The 22,543-nt window shown below is 40.3% G+C and overlaps 1 protein-coding gene across 2 annotated transcripts; it reads left to right on the top strand.

The window, feature by feature from the left end:
• Positions 1 to 2,815: 2,815 nt before the first annotated feature.
• Positions 2,816 to 21,536, top strand: LOC103581508 (Hermansky-Pudlak syndrome 3 protein-like). Of its 2 annotated transcripts, XM_008563322.1 has the most exons (8): positions 2,950 to 3,166; positions 9,234 to 9,329; positions 9,567 to 9,728; positions 10,306 to 10,477; positions 10,580 to 10,665; positions 13,750 to 13,942; positions 18,596 to 18,677; positions 21,378 to 21,536. In XM_008563322.1, the coding sequence occupies exons 1-8, from the start codon at positions 2,950 to 2,952 to the stop codon at positions 21,534 to 21,536; spliced, it is 1,167 nt and encodes a 388-aa protein (XP_008561544.1). The 2 variants fall into 2 exon arrangements, with proteins under 2 accessions (XP_008561542.1, XP_008561544.1); XM_008563320.1 differs by having other exon boundaries at positions 2,816 to 3,166; positions 9,234 to 9,728.
• Positions 21,537 to 22,543: the final 1,007 nt, after the last annotated feature.

The following is a 22,543-nucleotide window of genomic DNA, read 5'->3' as shown; positions in this document are numbered from 1 at the left end:
TGTGCCATTTTATCTAATTTTATATTAACATAAAATTGTTCATTCCCTTATAATAAATATTATATCTACATATAATCACAAAATTATAGAAAAGTTTCAAGTATAGAACTGAGAACATTTTTTCTCTTAACCATTTGAGAGTCAGATGCTGACCTGATGGCCCTATCACTGCTGATAACTTAAATGTGTAAACTGTATGTATACATACAGATAAAGTGTAGAAATATTCCTACAAATGAGGATGTTGTCCTACATAATCACAATATAACCATCAAAATCAGGAAATTAACACTACTATGTTGCTACCCTCTAATCCTCAGAGCCTGTTCAAATTTTGCCAATTCTCTTAATAACGCCCTTAATAGCAAAAGAATTATATATTGTATTTAGTTGTCATGTTCCATTAGATTCCTTCAGTCTGGAATTTCTCCAGTCTTTTCTTGACCTTTTTGATCTTGGCACTTTTGAAAATTATAGGCCAGTTTCTTTGAGCATCTTCCTCAATTTTCATTTGTCTGATGTTTTCCTCACGATTAAATTCAACTTATGCAATTTTGGTAGGAATATCACAAACATGATGCCGTGTGTTTCTTACTGCATTCTATCACATGACACACAGTTTTAATTTTCCCATTATTAACTAATTCTGGTTTTTTCCTTTTTGTGATTATAGTGTACTTTCCTTTGCCAGCAATGAGAAACTCACCGACCACTCTTCTTAATATATGAGGGTACTTCAAAATTTCATGTAAAGGGTCGGCCCCGTGGCTCACTCAGGAGAGTGCAGCACTGGTAGTGCCGAGGCCACGGGTTCGGATCCTATATAGGGATGGCCGGTGCGCTCACTAGCTGAGCGTGATGCAGACAGCACTGAGCCAAGGTTTGCGATCCCCTTAATGCCGAGGCCACGGGTTCGGATCCTATATAGGGATGGCCGGTGCGCTCACTGGCTGAGCGTGATGCAGACAGCACTGAGCCAAGGTTTGCGATCCCCTTACTGGTCAAAAAAAAAAGTTCATGGAAAGATTCATATTATCTTTCAAACCTGTTTCTCCAAGAACTTTTTGAAGTACGTGCATATATGCTGAATAGATTGATCCTCCATGCCAGGCTGCCCCTCTCACATGAACACCCTCCTCACCCTGCCCTGGCGCTGACATCCCACACTGGGCCACCCTTTACCCTGCATGAACACGCTCTTCACCTTGCTCAGGTTCTGACATCTCACGTCAGCTCACCCCATCTGTGCATGCCCTACTCATCTGTCTGGGTGTTCTCCTTACTATAATCAGGCTCTCACACACCAAGCCTGGTTGCCTCTTTATAGGATATCCTCTTTACCCTTCTTGGGCTCTGACTCCTCACACAGGCTGTACCATGCCCTCATGGATGCCCCTTTGACCCCACTTGGGCTGACTTTTACACTTTCCACAGCTCCCCCCCACACCCCCCCAGCTATGGTGGCCTTACCTCACTCTGCCCCACCTAATAGTTTCAAGATGAATTGTTGGGTGCTGGAAAGAGAAGAGAAGAGGAAGGAAGAGGAAGGGTTGTACTTTTATAAAAGGTCTCTGGCTGCTCTATGGAGAACCGAATATAGGGCAGGGTTCAGCAGGGAAACCAGTTAGTCAAAAAAGGGCAATATGGCAGCTATTCGTGGAAAGGAAAAAGAGTGTCCATGAGTGTTGTATCTAGAACAGATGAGTTGTGGACTGTTAGTCTGGTGATTTTCTGTAGGAGCCTTCTATGAGTTTTGCTCCTGACCTGACCTGCCTCCTTGCCCATTTCTCTGCCTCACTGAGCTTGATGAACCTGTCTCCTGGAGATTCCCTATTGGTTGGGGGAGCGAAGGCTACTACTTAGAGGTACTTTATTCATCTGGAGGGCATAAGAAATGGAGGAAAATTTAATTTCAATCCCACTGAACCTAATTTACAAATTCTTGAAATAAAGGGCTCATGAGGATGACTGAACTGGAAATTGACTGAAGGAAATTTTACTCTTTTCAGTTCTGTCTCTGTGTGCCAAAATAAGACAGCATCCTTCTTCAATCCATCCATACCTACATATTTTCTAGATGAACTGGAAACAGTAGCTATAATACCCACTTCATCTAAATCTGTTAAAAACGGAGGGCAGTGGGGAACGCGACCACGACCTCCACGTGGAGATGTCAGGAGATATCAGATCAAATATGGAGGACATGGGTTACGGGATAGTCTTAGGAGCCTGGATGAGAGCCAGGGGATTTCCTTTCTAGCTCTTTTATCCTCTGGGTCTCAAACTAATCTTCTGTCAAATGCTTACAAGATGATGTCCACGTATCCTTTCATTCAACAAATATCTTTTTGCCAAGCATGTTCAAGACGCTGATTCTTGCATTCTAGAATCTAGAATTCTAGACCATTCTAGAATTTCCAGTATTTCTGAGCACCTCTTCAGTGTGGTTAGCCCTGAGTTGAGCCATGTGCACCCCTTTTGGTTTTTGCAGCCCCATCCTCCAGAAGCTCACAGGCTACTGGGAAGACAAGGAGTAATGCCCCTGAAGCAAGTACCAAATGGTACAAGACAGCAGATGATAAAGTACTAAAACGTACTCAGGGATCAAAAACATGCCGCCTGGCCCAAAGCAGCAACCTAAAAAGACGAAGTTAAGACACAGCGGTCTCTGCACCCGCCAACCGCTGAAAGTGGGGCCTCGGTGAGCCGTGGGCCGTGTGGTCGAAGGCGCGGAGACCCAGGGCCTGAGGGGCGAGCGGGACCGCGTCTTTCCTCCCACGCCCGGCAGCGGCTCCTTTAAGAACCAGGGCGGCCAGCGGGGCGGCTGGCGCTCACGTGACTCGGCGCCGCCGGCTCGCTAGCGGAAGCGGTCCTGCCTCTGCGGCCGGCCGGGGTCTCGGGGCGCCCCGCGGGCGGGCAGGCCGGGCAGGTCCGCATCCCGGCGCCGGGATGGTGCAGCTGTACAACCTGCACCCGTTCGGGTCGCAGCAGGTGGTGCCCTGCAAGGTGGAGCCCGAGCGGTTCTGCGGCGGGGGGCGTGACGCGCTGTTCGTGGCGGCGGGCTGCAAGGTGGAGGCGTTCGCGGTGGCCGGCCAGGAGCTGTGCCAGCCGAGGTGCGCCTTCTCCACGCTGGGCCGAGTGCTGCGACTGGCCTACAGCGAGGCGGGTGAGGAGCGGCAGGGCCGAGGGGCAATTGGGTATGGGCGTGGGGCCTCCTGCCTGGCGGACCCAGCGTGTAGGCAGCCGCCCTGAGTGGGGAAGGGTCTGTGGCTTCGCCGGGCTGGGCCGCTGATTGCTGAAGGAGCTCTGAGCTTTGCGTTGTCGTGACAACCGTAGCCGGGAGCCTGCGCGGGGCGGGGGGGCAGATGCCGAATGCTGCTTCTCACATTGCGTCCTTGCCAGAAAGGCCTGTGTTCGACTCAACCCAGACCCTCCAAACAAATACATACAAGTTCGAGCACATAGCAGAGTAGGAGAAGGGAGAGTAGTATCCTGAATCTCCAGGTACTCCTAGTTTCAACAGTTGTCACCGCTCATAGCCAGTCAGTCCTTTTACATCTATCTCCACCCACTTCCTGTCGGTTTTTGAAAGCTCACATTGTGGCTGGTTTTTTAATGTATGCAAATAGAAGTCAGGTCTTAAACTGCCCCGCCCCCAATGCCCCTTAAACAGCTGCAGGAGCATCCACTACACCAGAAATGTGAAGCAATATCAAGGGCGTACTGTGGGGGTGTGTATCTCTATTTTAGAAAAATCTAGCATTTAAAAATAGACGCTTTTTCAGATTACAGAAAGATTCACCATAGGATTCTTTTCACTGTCAAATACACTTAAGCTTTGATTCGTAGTTTCCAAGAGGGGTGTAAAGTGCAGTATTGACAGTGGAAAAGCCGATGGCTGTGATACTAACAAAGTGGTGAGCATGAACCTGGAGGGTTGGAGATCTCCCTCTAATCCCTGCTCTGCAGCTGGTTCGGTGTGAATTTATAGAAATCTTTGGGTCTCAGTTCCTGTTTTTAAAAAAGTAAGTTGAATTATTAGATCAGTAATTTTCAGACACTGGGGTTTTGTAAACCAGTTAAAAACTGTGGAGCTACCTACATACTATCTGACTATTTTGTCAAGTAAATATATCTATTTCTTAAAAATGAAAAGTCCTGCTATTTACTGTCACCATTATTTATGAAAGAAAAAGCACTTAGCACCTAACATTGGATACCTTTAGCTTTATGAGCAACTTACTATGCTGTCATTATTTTTTGTTTTTGACTAATGACAATAACAACAGGAGCTTGCACTGGTTGACAGACCCGTTTGAAATCCACTCATTAGCTCTGAAAGTTCCCTTTAGTAAGCAGGAAGATTGTGATCTGGTATTTCTTTTGAAATCCATCTCTCATGGTTATACCCTTTACAAAGTTGGTAGTTTTTCCTACTCTGTCCCCTTTCAGGCGTGAGTTCTCACCTTCAAGATTTCTGTTGAGTGGTGAACTTACCAGTTGCAACGTGTGTGACAGAGAGAGAGAGAGAGAGACTCATACACAGAGACAGACAGTATGTTTACGTGATTTGCTCCATTCTTCCAAATAGACCTTTATGCTAGAATTTGAAATGGCAGGCATTTTGTAAACCTCTTGCTTTCTTGCCTGTCAGTAGTGGTGATTTCTGGGATCCTTGGATTGCTACTACTTGTGCATAAGAATTACCTGGGGAGCTTTAAAAAAAATCTCTGTCCACACTCTCAGGGATAGAGTGTTAGTTTCTCTGCTGGGGTGAGGCCAGCATTGGGGGAGTCAGATGTTTAGCCAGGATTGAGAACCACTGACCTAGAGCCACACTGGCCTCAGGAGGCCGTGAGTATCATGGTAACCTCATTCATGAGCCTTGAAGAACAAAGGTGTTTTTGTAATCCAATTGGCTGCCTTAGAGAAAGTTCAGGAGTCATGTGGGATGGCATTAACATCATGGCTCATATAGCTCAAGGGTAACTTTTAGTTCATGGCTTGAACTTCATTTCCTGGGTTCAGTTCCTATTAATCACACATAACCACATAAGTAGGGCTGACTCCTGGCTGTGCTGATATCCAGATAATTTGTTTCCCACTGGAAATTGCTTTTCCCTTTGGCCCCTTCCTCCCATTCACAGTAACTGGGACATGGTATTCTTGCTCTCACTGCCCAGTGTCTTCCTCTGTAGCAAATTTCTCCCTGTCAGAATGTAAAGAATCTTTTATCAGCTGTGTATATTCACTGTAAATGTTTTGCAGATCCCTTGACCCAAGCAGAAAACGTTTTCAGGTGTTTTGTTTGTTTGTTTTTTTAATCTCTAATTAGCTGAAAGCTGTTCTCCTTTTATAAAATTTGAGGGCATTAGGGAGATATTTTGAAGAACAGTACATCATCGGTAAGGGAAAGTTAATTTAGATTTTGTGTGTGAAGCGAAGAAGAGGGGAGATGAGAGAACTCCCTGCTCCTGAGACAGAAAGACCTGGTGGCCAGGGTCAAATGTTCTGTGAGGACCTCTGGTGCTGGATCACTGTTTTGGGAGTGTCAGGGTGGTGGGGCAGGGAGGACAAAACCACATGGCATCACCTTTCCTTTAACACCAGGGTACTAAACCAGCCCTAGCACATTCACACCATGCCCCCCACCCCACCCCCAGCCCTACTGCCCTTCAACTTTTCTGACGTCTTAAAACATAATTTGATGCCTCATGTATTATTGTATTTCTGCCTTCTGGTGTCAGTTTTGTCAGAGTGCAGCCTTTTCCTTAATCTGATATATTACTGTTTACTGGGTTTGTGATTTTGCTACATAAAAGGGGAAGTTCACTTATTTTAAAAATCAGTATCTCTCAGTTTAAGAGTAAAAATGAAAATGATTTTTTAAATTTACTTAATGAAGACAGAAACTGTTGTAAAAGAAGTAAAATAAAGCACTAGGCATACATTCCTTAAAACATTTTAGTTTTCTTATAAAGGGTTACAACCTCCACACAGTCCTGTAGACTTATATATCCCTTCTAACAGTTTGAGAGGTAGCATTCTTGGGGAATGAGCATAGGCTTTTGAGTTAACCAGATCCAGGTTTAAGTCCCAGCTTAATGATTTGTTGGCTATGTTGCCTTAGGCAAGTTACTTAGCTTGTCTGACCCTCAGATTCCTGATCTATAAAATGGGGAGAAAGATATATATCTTGAGGGGCTGTTGTGAGGATTAACTGAGAGAACTTTAAACTCTCATTGTAAGTCCTGTCAGGTAAACACTTAGCAAGTGCTAGTTCATCATTTACAGAACAAGCCATTAATCCAAAGACGTATTTCAAGAAGTTTATGGAAAAATAGAATTAAAAGAATACGACTCTTTCCATGAGCTTTTTGAAGATCCCTCACATAACTTCATACGGGCACTATTTTTGCAGAATATAAACTAATTTGCAGAACATAAGCATAGTTGATATAGGCACATATTTATAGGTACATGAGTAAAAAGTTTTTATTATAACTAAACAAGTATTCTTAGTTTTGATTCATTTACTAACCTGAATATGACACCAAAAGTATAGGCAAACAAAAGAAAAATATATGAATTGGACTTCATCCAAATTAAAGGCTTTTTTTACATCAAAGGACCCTATCAACAGATTGAAAAGTCAACCCATGGAAAGGGAGAAAATGTTTGCAACTATATATTTGATAAGGAATTAATATCCAGAATATATAAGGAACTCTGCTATAGCTCAACAACAAAACAACTTGATTGAAAAATGCGTGAAGGACTTGAATAGACCTTTCTCCAAAGAAGGTACTTAAATGGCCAAATGCACATGAAAAGATGCTCAGCATCACTAATCATTAGGGAAATGCAAATCAAACCACAATGAGATACCACTTCACTTCCATTGGGATGGCTGTTATCAAAACAAAGCAAAAACAGAAAATAGCAAGTGTTGGGGAGGATGTGGAGAAATTGGAACCGTTCTGCACTGCTGGCAGGAATGTAAAATAGTGCAGCTGCTGTGGAAAACAGTATAGCGGTTCCTCAAAAATTAACATGGAATTACCATATGATCCAGCAATTCCACTTCTGGGTATAAACCCAAAAGCACTGAAACCAGAGACTTGAATGGATATTTGTATACCAATGTTCACAGCAGCATTATTCACAATAGGCAAACGGTGGAAGCAGTCTAAGAGTCCGTTGACAGGTGAGTGGATAAACGTATACGACTGAATATTAGTCAGCCTTGAGAAGGAATGAAACTCTGACACATGCTGCAACATGGATGAACCTTGAAGACATTATGCTCAGAAATAAGTCAGACACAAAGGAGCAAATACTGTATGGAAAAATACTATATAAACTATTTCTCTGGAACAGTGAGCAAACTTATGGCACCTGCAGAGTATATTTAGGCATTCTACCAATATCTCCAGGGAAGGAACAGGTTCAGGCTCCATCTCTGTGGCATCAAAGGAATGAGCATCAGGAGAAAGCCATCCTCCTCTTGAAGGCTGGATCATTTTGGAGGAAGGGGGAGCCTGGTCAGCCCAGTGAATGTCTGCAGAGAGGGGTAGCACCTGCTTCTTTGCTGCATATGTCTGTGAGAAGTCACTATAGCAGCAGAGTTTAATAGGTTATACATTTGGAAAGACTGAAGTTAGATCCCTGACTTATCCCCCCTCCGCACCCACAAAATTCTAAAGATTAAACATTTAAATTAAAAAACAAAAACAACAACAAAAAGAAAAACCTCCACTAAAAGAATATGTAGGAGTATATTTACAGAGTCTGGAAAGTATGGGAGACTGTTTAAGCAAGGTAGGAAACTCGGAACCCAAGAAGGAAAAGATACATCTCTGACTACACCAAAATTGTACAGTAAAAGATGCCAGGAACTACGTCAAAAGTCAGATAATAAACTACCAAAAACTATACATGGCTGACAAAGGGTTAATATTCCTTTTACCTAGAGAGCTGCAATTCCTTGATGAGAAAAACAAATCAACAACCTAATAAAAAATGGAAACTTACAGAAGAATAACTATACATGGCTGATAAATGGCCAGCATTATAAGAGATCTGGGAGATGTAAATTATAATAACCATGAGAGTCCATGTTTTTTCCCCCTCATGTAGAGTTCATGCTAGTGAGGATGTGGGAAAATCAGTCATGTTCAAACAGTGCTGCTGGCAATATGAATTTCTGTTATCTAATTATGGTAATCTGGCAATATTTATTAAAATGTTAAGTGCACCTGCCCTTTGGCACAACATTCTCACTTTTGGGAATCAAAGTCATTAAAACAACCCTCCTCAGTAAATAAATATATAGGTATAGGCCTATTTAGTACAGTATAAACTATAGTGGCAAAAAAAAAATGAAATATTTGAATATATATCAGTAGGAGAATTGTTGAATAAACTATGGCACATGTATATGTAGGCTCTTTTACAGATACTGAAAAGGATATGTCGATATGTAGACCTGGAGGGAAAGATTTATTGATAATTTTTAAAAGTTGCAGATTCTTAAATGAATTTAGTGTGATTCCATTTTGATTAAGAAAAAAAAAAGATGACAAAATGCCACTCTGCAATCTGTGTTTACATGAGAGGTGTTGAAGGGCACACCCCAGGCTGCATGTTAACATTGGGTCTTTGGAGACAGGACTACAGTGTACCTCTACCATTTTGACTTATCACAACAAATATATGTTACTTTTATAAGTTAAAAATCTCATAAATCAACAATTAAAAGAAAACTTGGATTTATATTTTGTTTATTATTTCCATCTTTGTCCTATTTCTCAGAGTTGTGACTTGTGGTAAAGGGAGGGGTTGAAGTGTAACTTCTAACCTCGAGTTCTGTAAATCACTCATGATTGTAATCAGTCACACTAATATTGCTGAACTCTGTGTGCCAGTGAGCTTTGTCGGAGCTGTAAGTGTAGAGCTACAGTAAATACTTATAGCTCATATGAGGAATAAAAAGGAAAATTCCTGTAAGTTATATGAATAATTGATAAGTTATCTTAAGATACTAAGATGGAGAAAGATTGTATTTCAAAACCTCAATGCCTAATGGCAGTTAAAAATAAACGCAAGATTTCGTTACTTAGGGTTTTGTTCTGCTCAGGCATTAATTCAGCCATTTGTGTTAGGGCTCATTAATAGTTCCATTTTGTGGTTGTTTCTAGTTGCAAATTCTGAGTATCTTATTTCCTTCTCAGGAGACTATTTGGTAGCAATTGAAGAGAAGAACAAAGCCACGTTTCTACGTGCTTATGTGAACTGGAGAAGTAAAAGGACTGAAAACTCTCGTGTGTGTATCCGAATGGTTGGGCATAAGGTGGAGGCACCCTTCAGTGAAACCTTGAGAGACCAGATGTCTATTATTGAAATGCCACTTTCTGAGCCCCCCTTATGCATTTCCTGTTGCCCGGTGAAAGGAGACCTTCTTGTTGGCTGCACAAATAAGTTAGTCTTATTTAGTTTGAAGTATCAGATCATTAATGAGGAATTCTCAGTATTGGACTTTGAACTTTCTTTAATTATACACATAGATAATATCACTCCTGTTGAAATTTCTTTTTGTGTTGGATATTTCGCTGTCATGTCGGAATTAGAAGTCTTAATCCTAAAACTGGAGTTGGACCCTAAAAATGGAGAGAGAGTTAATCACCATCCACATAAGACCAGCAATCCAATGAAACAGACAGAAGATGGTAAATAATGAATTTAATTTGTTTTCTTGTTTTAGGCATAGAGGAAACCTTCACCACTGGCAATCTAGAAGGGCACTAATATACATGGTGCCAAGCCACATTATAGATTTAGTTATTCCTATTACGTGTGATTTGGGTTTATGATCTGGCTGTCCATATCTTATTCTGTAGCATGTAAATATATTTCTACATATATTTTTAATAGAAGTAATGGAACAGCCACTGCTGGATGAGAAGTTTCAGGTCCTAGTTCTCATTTATTAGTTGCATGACTTTGGGTTAGTAATACCATCTGAGTTGCAATTTCCTCATGTGTAAATGGGAATGATAATACCTATTTTGTTGTATTTTATCAATTGTTGTGAGGAATAAATGAGCAAGTGCTAAGATTTTTCAAAACTATTTTCTTGTAAATGCATGAAATATATGTGTTTAAATAAATATAAGGATTTTATATTTATTTATAAGAAATAAAATTATATTTCTGTTTAATTGTTGGGAGGATGTGAAATCTAATTCTTATTCAAGCAGATAATAGTATTTGAAGTTGTTAGACTCTTAAATTTTATTTTTTAAGGCATCAGTAATGAAACTTCACAGCTTGAGTCAGATGATTTTGTTATTTGCCAAAAGCCCATGGAACTTCTTGGCGAAAAAAGTGAACAGTCTGGAGTATCTGTTACACTGGAGTCTACAGGATTAGCTGATGAAAAAACAAAACATTTCCACGTTCAGCATCTGCTCTATAGGTATTAGAGAGCTTTTTATTCACTAGCATTTAATATATGTGAACATGCTTAAAGTACATGAAAATTAGATTTCTCCATCTTTCTGTCTTTTTCAACTCACAGACGTTTTACTCCTGATATTTCGTCCTATGTCTCACCTGATGACATCAGGTTGCATTCCCTTCAGCTGCTACCCATTTACAAAACTGGTGAGTATGACAGTGCTGTATACTGCAGTGACAGGGACGGCTCTGGGCTGGGAGAGAAGACCAGCGTCAGTAATAGGTTTGGTTCTTCCACTGAGTCCCTTTGTGTCCCTGGACAAGTTCCTTAGCAAATACCTGCAAGCACTAGAAAGGGAAGTCATGTCTGCTAGGAGAAGTCATAGGGCATGACAGACCCTTTCTGAAATGATATTTCCCTTTCTGAAATGATCTCTAGGCCCAGAAAGGGAAATCAGAGCCCTGTTAGAGCTGAGTTTTATCTGGGTTCCAGCCAAGTATTTGACAAAGCTTCTTATAACGGCCTTGTGAGCAAGGTGGGAAATTGTGAACTGAATGGAAATTCATTTAGAGCAGTGGTTTTCAACCCTGCTGCACATTGGACTTACCTGGATACTTTTAAAAATGCTGAAACCCAGGCTGTACATACTGGAGATTCTGACTTAATTGGTCAGTTATGGGGCCTGGATATCAGTATTTTTTAAAGGCTCCCCAGGAATTTAATTGACACCAAGATTGAGAATTACCAATAGGCTCTGCACTTAGATGTTGTCTAGAAAAAGATAAATATTATTCGGATTAAATGTCTTTATAACTTCATTTTTTTTCCTTCCTTTTAGTAAACATTGAGTACCTACCATGTTGAGTGTTGTGCTAAATACTAGGGAATCAACAATGAAAAAAAGTAGGCAAAGTACTTTCACTTACAGAGTTAATCATCTAATTGGGGGAGGCAGACATTAATTGAATAGTCACAAAATGACGATTACACACTGAAATGAGTGCTCTGTGAGAAAGGAACCCCACTGTGAGATCCTATAACCAAAGATCCTGACCCCATCTTGGGGTCAGTGAAGACTTCCTGAGGAAGATCTAAAGGGCTAATTCGGCTGACTTGGGGATGGGAGTTTGTGCAGGCGAGAGGCTGAGAGCCTTCCGGGCGGAGGAAGCAGAAAAGGCTCCGTGGTGGGGGGGAGAATCTTATGTTTGAGGAACTGAGAGAAGCAAGACTGTGGAGAGTGGAGCCAGGGAGACAAGGCTGGAGACCTGACAGGGCCAGTAGCCATGTTAGAGGGTGAGCTCTCCATCCAGTGAGCTTCCCGTAGCACTTGGAATAAAAACCCCAAATCCATTCCATGGCCTACATGACCCTACCTCTGAGCTCATCTTGTGCCACTCTCACCTGCTCACTATTCTCCATCCACAGCGGCCTTACTCTGTTCCCCAGATATGCCGGCTATGCTCTTGTCTGAGACCTGCTGGTTGCTCTTTCTGTGCTTAGAACGTTCTTCCCTCAGATCTTGTATGACTGTTGCATTCACGTCATTCAACTCACAGCTCAAGTGTGACCACAAGGGACTTCCCTGACCTTTCAATGTAAAATCTCTCTTCTCCACACACTGTGGGGTTTACTTGTTTATTCTTCATCCCAATCCCCATCACTAGAAAGACAGGTCTGTGAAAGCCTTATCTCAAAAGCCTTGTTTTGTGCACTGTTGTATCCCTAAAACAGCTGCACTTAGAAGGCACCTGATGAATATTTACTGAATAGACAAACGAATGAATGAGCAGTGTGTATCTGAGCTCGTCCCTGATGGATGAGTAGAATTTTTAGAAGATGGAGATTTTGGTAAGATACTACATAAAAGGAACCACCATATACAATGTATAAAATTATCATGTGTGTTTGGAGATTAGTGAGCGTTTCTTTGTGGCTAGAGCACAGTCAAGTGTAGGAAAGAAGAGAAGGAAAAAAACTGGACAATTGGCTTTGTGCCAGTTGTGGAGAGTACGAAATTGTACTTCTGATATTAATGGGTGTCCTTGAAGGGTGTCAATCAGAGGAGCACTTTATTTTAAAACTGGCTACAAAAAATGTCAAACACATATAGGTAGAAAATAATACACTGAACTCACCCTGTGAACCCTTCACATGACTTCAGCAGTGTTGCTTATGACCATTCCCTGCTCCATACCAGATTATTTTAGTGGCAATCCCAGGGTTTATACCATTTCATCCATAAGTATTTTAGCATATGTCTTTAAAAGAAAAGGATTCTTTTACTTAAACCCAAAATACTATTACACATTTTTAAAAAATTCTGTGATAGCAAATATTTAGCAAGTGTTCAAATTTCCCTGATTGTCTAAAAAATTTTTTCTACAACTCATTTGTTTGAATCACATTCCAAATAAAGCTCATACACTGCGATTGGTTACTATCTTTTAAGTCTCTTTTAATATAGGCTCTCCCTTTCTCTCTTTGCAATTTATTTAGCAAGAAATTGGACTCTTACTGTAAAATTTTCTATGATCCGAATTTTACTGATTGAATCCTCACAGTGCCATTTAACATGTTCCCGTACCCACTGTATTTCTGGGTTAGTTGGTAGTTAGAACTAAGTAGTTAGATCTAGATTCTCACTGTCCAGTATGGTAGCCATTAGCCAGATGTTGCTATTGAGCACTTGAAATGTGACTAGTATAAATTGAGATATGCTGTAAGTGTGAAATACGTATTAGATTGTGAAGGCTTTATACAAAAAATATTTAAAACATCTCATAAATTCTTTTGTTTATTATTCTAAATGGTAATATTTTGGATATGTTGTGTTAATACAGTATTATTAAAATTCAACTTGTTTCTTTCTACTTTTTAAAATGTGATTACTAGAAAACTTTAAATTACAAATGTGGCTCACATATTAACAGTGCTTGTCCAGACTCAGGGGTGATCAGATTTTTCTTTTTTTTTTTTTTTTTTTTTGGCACCACAAGTAGTATTGAGTTTTGCTGGAAGGCGCATGGTATCTGGTTGGCTCTTTTTGATGTTAATAACCATTGATATCATTACCTAGATCTGTTAATTTATTAGGGATGGCAAAATGGCGATATTTTAATTATATTATTCCTTTTTCATTTCTTACTGGCATTCTTCTATAAAGAGCAACTTCCGCTTAGCAACTCTTTAGTTACCTACTGATGCAGTTTGCATAAAAAAGTCAAGATACTGATTTTTTTCCTTTAATTATTGGCTTTTACAATATTTATTTCTTTTATTTTTACATGCAGGTTTTCTTACTTCTGATGGAAAAAATTTGTCTCAGGAAAAAGAGTTGCTGAGTCTCTTTTGTTTTTTCTCATTACCACACGTGGGCTATCTCTACTTGGTTGTCAAATCTGTTGAATTAATGTCAGTCTACCAATATCCTGAGAAGTCTCAGCAGGCAGTGCTTACACCACAATTTTTGCACGTCATCACAAGGTACCGTTTCAGTGTCACTTGCTGGCCTTTGAGTCACGTATGTTTCTGTAAGTTTTTGAGATGCTGCCTAAGTCTTTAACTGAGAATTGTGTGAACTAGTATAGAGCACTGTAAATTAATGAGTTACATCTGTCTTTTCAAATCCATCTTTTGATGGCCCATACCTCCATTTTCAATATCAAAGATTTAGTCTCTGGTTTCGTCCTTGTTTTGTTTCTTTAGATTGGATGGGGATCCTTATAAGGAAGTATAAGATTCTTCATGAAGGAAGATTTTTGTAGGGAGTTCTAATGAAGAGTCAGCAGGGCCAATCAGGGCATCTTCTTAGATTCTTTTTTAGATTTCCTAAAATTTTTTCTCAATGCTGCTATATTCTTTCAGTATGAATTGAGTTATTACATAATGGTTTAGAACTATGAAAGGGCCAGAAAGATGATCTGGTTCTATCCCCTGATTAGTATACTGATGGGGAAATAGTCACAGAGAGGCTGGGATTGGCGCAAGTTATGTGACTAATTAGTTGGCAGAGGCCTTCTAAGTTGCTTTACCCTAGTATGCTGGCATGTGAAATGGGTTCCTGAGCAGTTTGATCTCATTTCCTTTTATCCCATGAGTAAGTGATGCTTTTGGTTTTATTTCCTATTTTTTGGGCTAAGATTATGTTCAAGTTACTGCCTTGGGCCAAGAAACTAATAAAAGATATACCATCTGCTTTCTAAAGCAACAATATAAGAGAAGGCCAGAGATACGTACAAGAGGCACAGACACTAGGAGATTTTTGAAAAATGTCTTAGGACTTCAAGAAGGTGCTGTAGGCACTGTGAAGAGAGAAATTACTTCTGGCTGAGTCCATGTGGGGAAGTTTCAGATAGGCAGTTGTGTTCAAAATGAGGCCTGAAAGCTAGTTAGAATTTTGACTGATGGAGATTGGGAGAAATGGGCATTATTGATGGAGGGAAGACTATAAACAAAGCCTACATCCAGTTTTTCAGGAATGTCTAATAATGAATTGCACAGGACAGTGACTTCTTTTTTTAACTGAGTGAGTATCAGAATCTCCAGGCACTGGAGTGTAATTCCCCCTGCATCAAAGCCCCGTGGAGATTCTGATGCTCACCCCTAGTGAAGGTGCTCCCCTCTCCTCCTGATTTCTGGTGTAAGGACAAATGTCACTGATGGGAATGTTCTTCTTAAGTAAACGGTGTGGAGGTGGTTGGTTTTCCCAATTTTCAAAGTGTCGTGTAGTGATGTTCTTTAAATATGAAGAAGCTGAAAAGTAGTGGGAATAATGCTTGAGAGATAGCTCAAGGCTTTGGAAATTAAACTAAGGAAGTTTTTAAGGTTTTGACCAGAGAAAGGGATGTGATTAGAGCATTGCTTTAGGAAAATTAATTGTGGCCATTAGGGAGGATGGGTTGAACACAGAGTGATAAGCTACTAGAATGGCCCAGGCAAGGATATTGAGGAGCTGTATTCAGGCAGGGCAATGCCAGTGAGAGGAAAAAGAAGGATGGATGGGAGCGGCTTCAGCAGGAGAGTTACAAGATTTGGTGACTGATGGGATAAGGGGGATGCAGGAGGCATGAAAAACCCCACCAGAGCTTTGAGCCGCTTTTATTAAAGAACGGAGGCTGGTATATTGTGAGGCGATGGAGAAGTTTGGTTTAGACGTGTGTGTTTGAGCTGCTTGTGGAATATCAAGAGGGAATGCTAAGTAGGCTTTTGGACACATCGGACTATAAATTAGGGTAAAGAGAAAAGCTGAGAAGTTTTATTACCATCAAAAAAGAACTGATTATCAAAGTAGTGAGTCTGGCCCCAAGAGTGTCTAGATAGACAGGGACAAATAATTGGAGAACTAATCTCTGGTAAAGGTCGTGTTTAGTAAGCAGGAGGAAGAAGAAAAGGATCGTTAAGATTGCAGAAGAACCTAGGAAATGATAGCATTTTGGAATTTAGGGAAAAGGAGAGGGAGAAGAAAGGAATAAAAATATTAATTTCTGTCCCAAAATATTGATGCAAAATACTGTCCATCTTTTCTCCATCTGATTGCATATATGTGCAGGACACTGAGAATTTAGTGAGTGGACCCATTAGATTTTTCCTCCGCTTCTGTTATGAATAAGTCATGAACTAATTTTAAGTGTCAACTCCAGAAAACATATTATTATGAGGGTTTGAAGGTACTTAAAATTTGTGGGTTTTGACTGCTGCCAGGTAGGAAATTATTGGAGCTTTTCTTAGTATAAGTACTAAAAATACTCTGACATCATTAAATTGACTGTGGGACCATGAGACATTAGGTTAGCAGTAGTTATATGTAAATTCAGATAAGGCTCCCCACCTCTGCTTTTAAAATTATATATTGTTGAACTAATTTTTTACATATTTTTTTATTTTACCCAATAGATATATATTTTATTATTTATTTTATTATTTATTTATTTATGACATTGAATTCTAATTCTCTATTTGCCTATCTCCGCCAATAGACTGGGGCTCTACCGGGTAAAGGAAGATGCCTTATTCATCGTTACCTCCTCCCTACCCAGCACAGTGACTGACACCCAGTAGGGACTTCATGAATGTCTGATGAGTGAATGGATGCTTACATTTTCACTTCCAATAAATATATATTTTAGAACTATCTTGTCCCATATGTTTGTCTTGAAAAGTTCCTTGAAGATTGGTATGTTTGTATACCTAAAAAAAGCAAGAGATTGTTTTTTTTTTTTTTTTTTTTTTGTCTTTTGTCTTTTTCCGTGTCCGGCAATGGATCGCAACCCTCAGTGTTGCCCCCGTACCGGACTGGGGACCGGCAACAGGATCGCAACCCTCGGTGTTGCTCCCGCGCCTCGCTCAGCCAGTGAGCGGGAACCGGTCTGTATGTGGGATCTGAACCCTCGGGCGGGAGCGCCGCTGCGCTTCCCAAGCGGCGCGCTGTAGCAGTGCGCCACCGGGCCGGCCCAAGAGATTGTTTTTTTTAAGAATCAAAGAACAATATAAAATCATGTAAAATGCCAACCTTATAGAAATATATAAATAGGAAACCCCCCATTTCCCCATAATCCTGCTCTCCAGAACCAACCACATCAACAATTGGTGTATGCATATTCATCCAACTATTTTTTTTATATATTACATTTACTACTATAACTTATTTTTTACAGAAGTGGATCATACGATGTACACTATTCAGCAACTTGCTGTTTTACTTAGCAGCATGTCTTGGACATCTTTTCATGCCAGCACGTTGCAGTTTACTTTATTCTTCTCTTATACATCTGCTTAGTATTCTAGCAGTAGCCAACAAGCTAGGTTACTGTAGGTGGAGGTGAGTCAGAGCACCCAGCCTTTTTATCTCTAGAACCTAAAGGTCTTTTATCTTTCTGGTCAGAGCTACTCTCAGTTGTCGTTCTGGCCCCACTGCAGCTGCCTTTTTTGCTCCCCACTTCCTTGGTTTATTTCCCAAGGTTGCTAACCGTACTCCAGATTTGTAAATGGTGATCCTGCTGTCCTCGGTATTGTCATGATTCCAACGGTTATTTCCCAGAACTTTGTGGAATTGGGCAGAGATGGCAGTGGACTGAGGCTGAAGTGGCAGCACCAACAGATGGAGAGAGTCCTGACTGAAAACCTCTTTCCTGCATTGTGCAAAGCCTCCCAACTGAACGTGTCAGGATGCCTTTCCTTATGGAAGAAGTATTTCTTCTACTTTAATATTGCTGTTAGGTTTGCTTTAGTCCTTTATTTTTATTTCAAAAAGTATACTTTTACTTCTTCTGCTTTATAGTCTGTTTTTAAAAATCATTCTTGTGAACACGCTGCAAGATGGGTTTTGTAGTAATTTCTAAGTTAATTGTTAACACTCTGATATTGACATTAAAAACAGTTAACTTAGATAATAATGACAGATGACAAGCAGGCATGTATTATGTAATTACTGTGGGGTCCTTAGGTCCTTTTACTGTGCACAGGCAGCCTGGGGCTATGGAAAGAGAGGAGTGAGAGGAGTCAAGAGACCGGGGATCTAATTTGCTCTCTCCAGAGAAACCTTGGACCGGTCATGAACTTTCCATCTAATCTTTAATCTCTAATCTTTAAAACGAGCAGCTAGACTTGGTAATTCTGAAGATTCCTTCAGAGAGTCTCACATTTTCAGTCTACCATTGGATTTGTGTTTGCATGGTCTGTGTGTTGCCCACCATAATCCAGGCTGAATTCCATCCTGAGATGAGTAGGGTAGACCAACAGTCAGGAGTGGATTCTAGTCTTGCCTTTAAATAGAACCTTTGGGGAGACCTTGGGGGCATCATTTTATCTGTGAGATGAGGACATTGACCCAGATCCATAGTTCTCAACTAGGGGTGAATATCAGAGTCACACATGGAGCTTTGTGGAAATATACATGTCTAGGTTCAGCCCCTAGAGGGTCTGATTCAGTAGGGGTGAGGTGGGACCGGTATATTTTTTAAATAGTCCATAGGAGTTCTGAGGCATTCTGCTTGTTGGGAAGCAGTTTAACTCACTGAACATTTGACACATATTTGAGTCTTCTCCCACCCCCTGCTCCGTTTGTCTTGAAACCCTCCCAACTGTGGGCATGTTGGTTATTGGCCTCCATGTCACTCAGTGGCCTCTCCTCTTCCTCAGTAACAACCTGCAGTGTTTCACAGTGCGGTGCAGCGCAGCAGCAGCCCGTGAGGAGGACCCATACATGGACAACACCCTGAAGGTTAGAACTGGCTTGCGATTTCAGTGAGACCTTAAGATCAGAAAGGAGCACGTGAATGCTTGCATTTTCTCTCTTGGACCTAAGTTTGGCAAAAACTAAACATCTTGTCTTATTTATTGAATTAGAACTTTTGGATGTAAAATAGTAAGCATTTTGTTATTCACAGTTTGGTTGACAATCTTAAAAATAACATTGCTTTGAAAACATTTCATGCAGGTTTGTTTAGTTTTTAAAGTTTGGTAAAGAATCTGTATGGTGTAACTTGAAAGAGAGCAGTTCACGACTATAGTATACTCCAGTTTTTTTTTTAACAGAAATATTGGTGGCAATTAAACAAAGCTATTAAGAAAGCAGTACAGAAATCAGTATACTCAAGAGCACAAAATTGAATAAAATGCAGTAAAATGATTTATACTGTTATCAGATATGACTATAATTATTTCATCATTTTACAAGCCTTCAACAACCTTCCGTACTTAATCTAAGAATTAATGGATATGCTAGATCAATAACCTCATTTTTAGTGAGAAGTAATGTAGTCTCTGAAAAGCTCTTGACTACAAAATAAACATAGGCAATTTTATGATGAAATTCTATATTTCCTGTATTTCCTGACCTTGAATTTCTGTTCTCAGCAATATACTATTCATGCTTTTTCACCTCTGAAGTATAAGCTATTTGAATGGATATTTGTTATGCATGAACATGCTGCAAGAAACCTCCAAATTATGATGGCCTATATTTCAAAAGTTAGTTTATGTCTACCTGAAACCTGCTACCTGGAGTGCCTTTTCCCAGAAAAATAAGTGTTCAGTAATGATGGTTACCATAACAAACCAGGCCCTATATAGTGCTAAATGTATCTGAGATACTTTTCCACAGTCAGTCACTATTGCCCAGATTGTGATATGTGATAGCATTTTATGGAAAGCGTGGTCTCTGAGTTCTCAGTAACTCTTTTTTTTGCCATAGCTCGCCTGTGATTTTCTGTTGCTGACCAGGCCTGTTGCCTGCCTTCAATCTCTTGGAAAACCAGAATCATAGATTCACCATGCCTTTCCGTGTATGAGATATACACAGAGACTTTTCAAGAGATTATTTTTAAAATAAGGGTTATTTCCTTAGTAAAAATGGAAAGGTGACAGAGATAAAAACAAACAAACAAAACTTTCATTCTTTGTCCCTCTCTTTTTTCTCCACCTTGCCTTTTTAGTTTTCAGAAAGATACAGTCTTACACAGGGGTGAAGGTACAGCTTGGAGTACATAATAGATTGAAGTAGGATCAGTCTCCATTTGGAAAAAAATCAGAATTACGTCTCTCTTCAGAGTCATAAAACCAAAGGGAAAGAACAAGGAAGAGACGAAGGGGAGGGAAGAGGAGGGGTCGGCAGCTGATGGGGGGTGCTACTCTCGAGGCCACTGGACGTGGGAGAGGGACGGCAGTGATGATCATACTTTATGGCTCCCCCTTCCCGGAGACTCCACCAGTTCTGAAACCCTAGGTAACACTTGCATGAGCACACAGTTATTTAGCCCACTCGCTGACTCAGGCTTTGGGAGCTGTGAGTCTGAAAAAGTTTCGTAACCCCAGAGCCTGGTCCAAAGTGCATGTGGTCTTTATCTGCCTTTGTTCTCAGCCTTCTCAGCGCTAGCCAAGGCCACCTTAACTACTTTTAGGAATGAAAATATAGGTGGAGGTGTTTCTCCAAATATTTTGTACAAGGAGACAATGAAGATGACCTCAGAATCAAAACAGCGTTAATGGAGGAGAGGACAGGGACCTGGCGGCAGTATTTTGTGAACTCCCAGAAAGAGCTCTTCCATTAATCTTTCTTATCCGTTCTACTTGAATTAATGGTCTCTGACAAGAACAGGAGCCCCAGTTTACCTGACATGCCCCAGCCTGTTGGCTAGTCCAGGCACTGTTCACACCTAAGGCGCTAACAGTTGGGGGCCATCCAAACATATAAGCATTTCTTTTTTTTTTTTGGTCTTTTTCCGTGTCCGGCAACGGATCGCAACCCTCAGTGTCGCCCCCGTACCGGACCGGGACCGGCAACGGGATCGCAGCCCTCGGTGTTGCTCCCGCGCCTCGCTCAGCCAGTGAGCGGGAACCGGTCTGTATGTGGGATCCGAACCCTCGGCGGGAGCACCGCTGCGCTTCCCAAGCGGCGCACTATAGCAGTGCGCCACCAGGCCGGCCCACATATAAGCATTTCTTACACATACCCACCCATACCCATTTTGTGTACTCTATCTACATGCAATAGAATACCCTTTTAGAGTGTCTGATTTTGCTTAGAAGCTCCATTTGGGCATACCTCTGAGCCAGCCCACTATGAGTGGGGATTTCCCTGGGTGGCAGGTTACCATCCCAGGCTGCTCTCCAGAGGGATCTGCTGGAACCACTCTGTAGGGCACATGCAGGAGTTCCCACAGCTGTGGGACACTCTTTCTGCATTGATGCAGTTAACAAATATTGAGTTTGTTGACTGAGTAGGTCTATAAAATAGATGGTTGGTTACATATGTTTAGGTAACCTCCTCACTCTGTTAAGAGTAGGAATTTGAATTTTTTTTTTTTTTTTTTTTTGGTGGGGGGAGTGGGGGGTGGAATAGATATCAAATAAACAGACTGATTTTGAAGATTAAAGCTTATATACCTTATTCCTTGGTTAACTTTGATTTTTCCTTTACTAGGCTTGCCCACAAGTCAGTATGGATGTCTGTGCTTTAAGAATACAGCTTTTCATAGGCTTGAAAGCTATCTGTCACTTTAAAAACCACATTATACTCTTGACCAAGGCAGACCCTGAGGCCATTCCAGAGAGAAGAGAGTCACCCAAGAGGCTTCTGTAAGTATCCTCTGGCCTCCAAACATTCCTGCCAAAGGTGCAGGAGTAAATTGTAACTTGTATATTTTGTATGTCTTAGTTTACCTTTTTTAAAATCAAAACTTGGAATGATCAGATGGATTTTCTATGGTGTTCTTTTTCCAGTGGAAGAAAAGGTTTTAACAATCTCTATAATATCCTTTATAATTGACCTTGGAACTTTTAGAAGAAAATGAATCATAAAATAGTTGCAGTAAAAATCAGTGGTGTTTTAGATAAGCTAAAGGACATGCTTTTCTGTGTAATGAATAGGAAAGACAGAACCTGTAATACTAATCCAATCTACAAGGCTATTTACTACTTTTTTTCTTTCACCTTTCAGTAGTTACATTTTTATCCAAAGATTATTTCCTGGTATTGCAAAAAAATTAATAATGCATTTCTTACCTTAAAGCACATTCATAATCTTCAGATATATGCTGATCTACCTTAAAATAAAATTGTATTTTGATAACATTAACCTCTGGTTAACTCTTAGGTCTGCTTTCATGTTGTTTAGAATAGAATGCTTAATTCCAGACTACTCATGCTTCTATTTGATGTTTTCTGTACTGTTAACTTGGTGGTAGGGAGTGCAATCCAATTCGAGCATTCCTCTAAGGAAAATTTAATCAAGAAGGAAATCTATTTGGAGGAGAAATGCATGTAGTGTATTTCAAGTCCAACATGTTTTTATTTTTATTTTTATTTTATTTTATTTTATTTTCATAGCCTTTTGCATAAATAGTGCTCCACAGTTGGTGATTTTTATCATTAATGTGATTATGTTTGCAAACTTACAAACTGTTCAGTGCATGTAAATGAAAGATTATTGTTATATTTAGCATGATATGACTTCACTTGGTAACAAGATGAATATTAAAAGAAAAATATAAGCAGGAAGAATAGAATTGGGTTTTTTTTTTTTTTTATTTATTTTTATTTTATTTTTTTTTTATTTTGTCAATATACACTGTATATGATTATTATGGC

The sequence above is a fragment of the Galeopterus variegatus genome, unplaced genomic scaffold (genome assembly GCF_000696425.1).
Source record: "Galeopterus variegatus unplaced genomic scaffold, G_variegatus-3.0.2 Scaffold13206, whole genome shotgun sequence".
Classification (NCBI taxonomy): Eukaryota; Metazoa; Chordata; class Mammalia; order Dermoptera; family Cynocephalidae; genus Galeopterus; species Galeopterus variegatus.
Note: the sequence above shows the minus strand (reverse complement) of the source record. Positions and strands in the feature narration are given on the sequence as shown.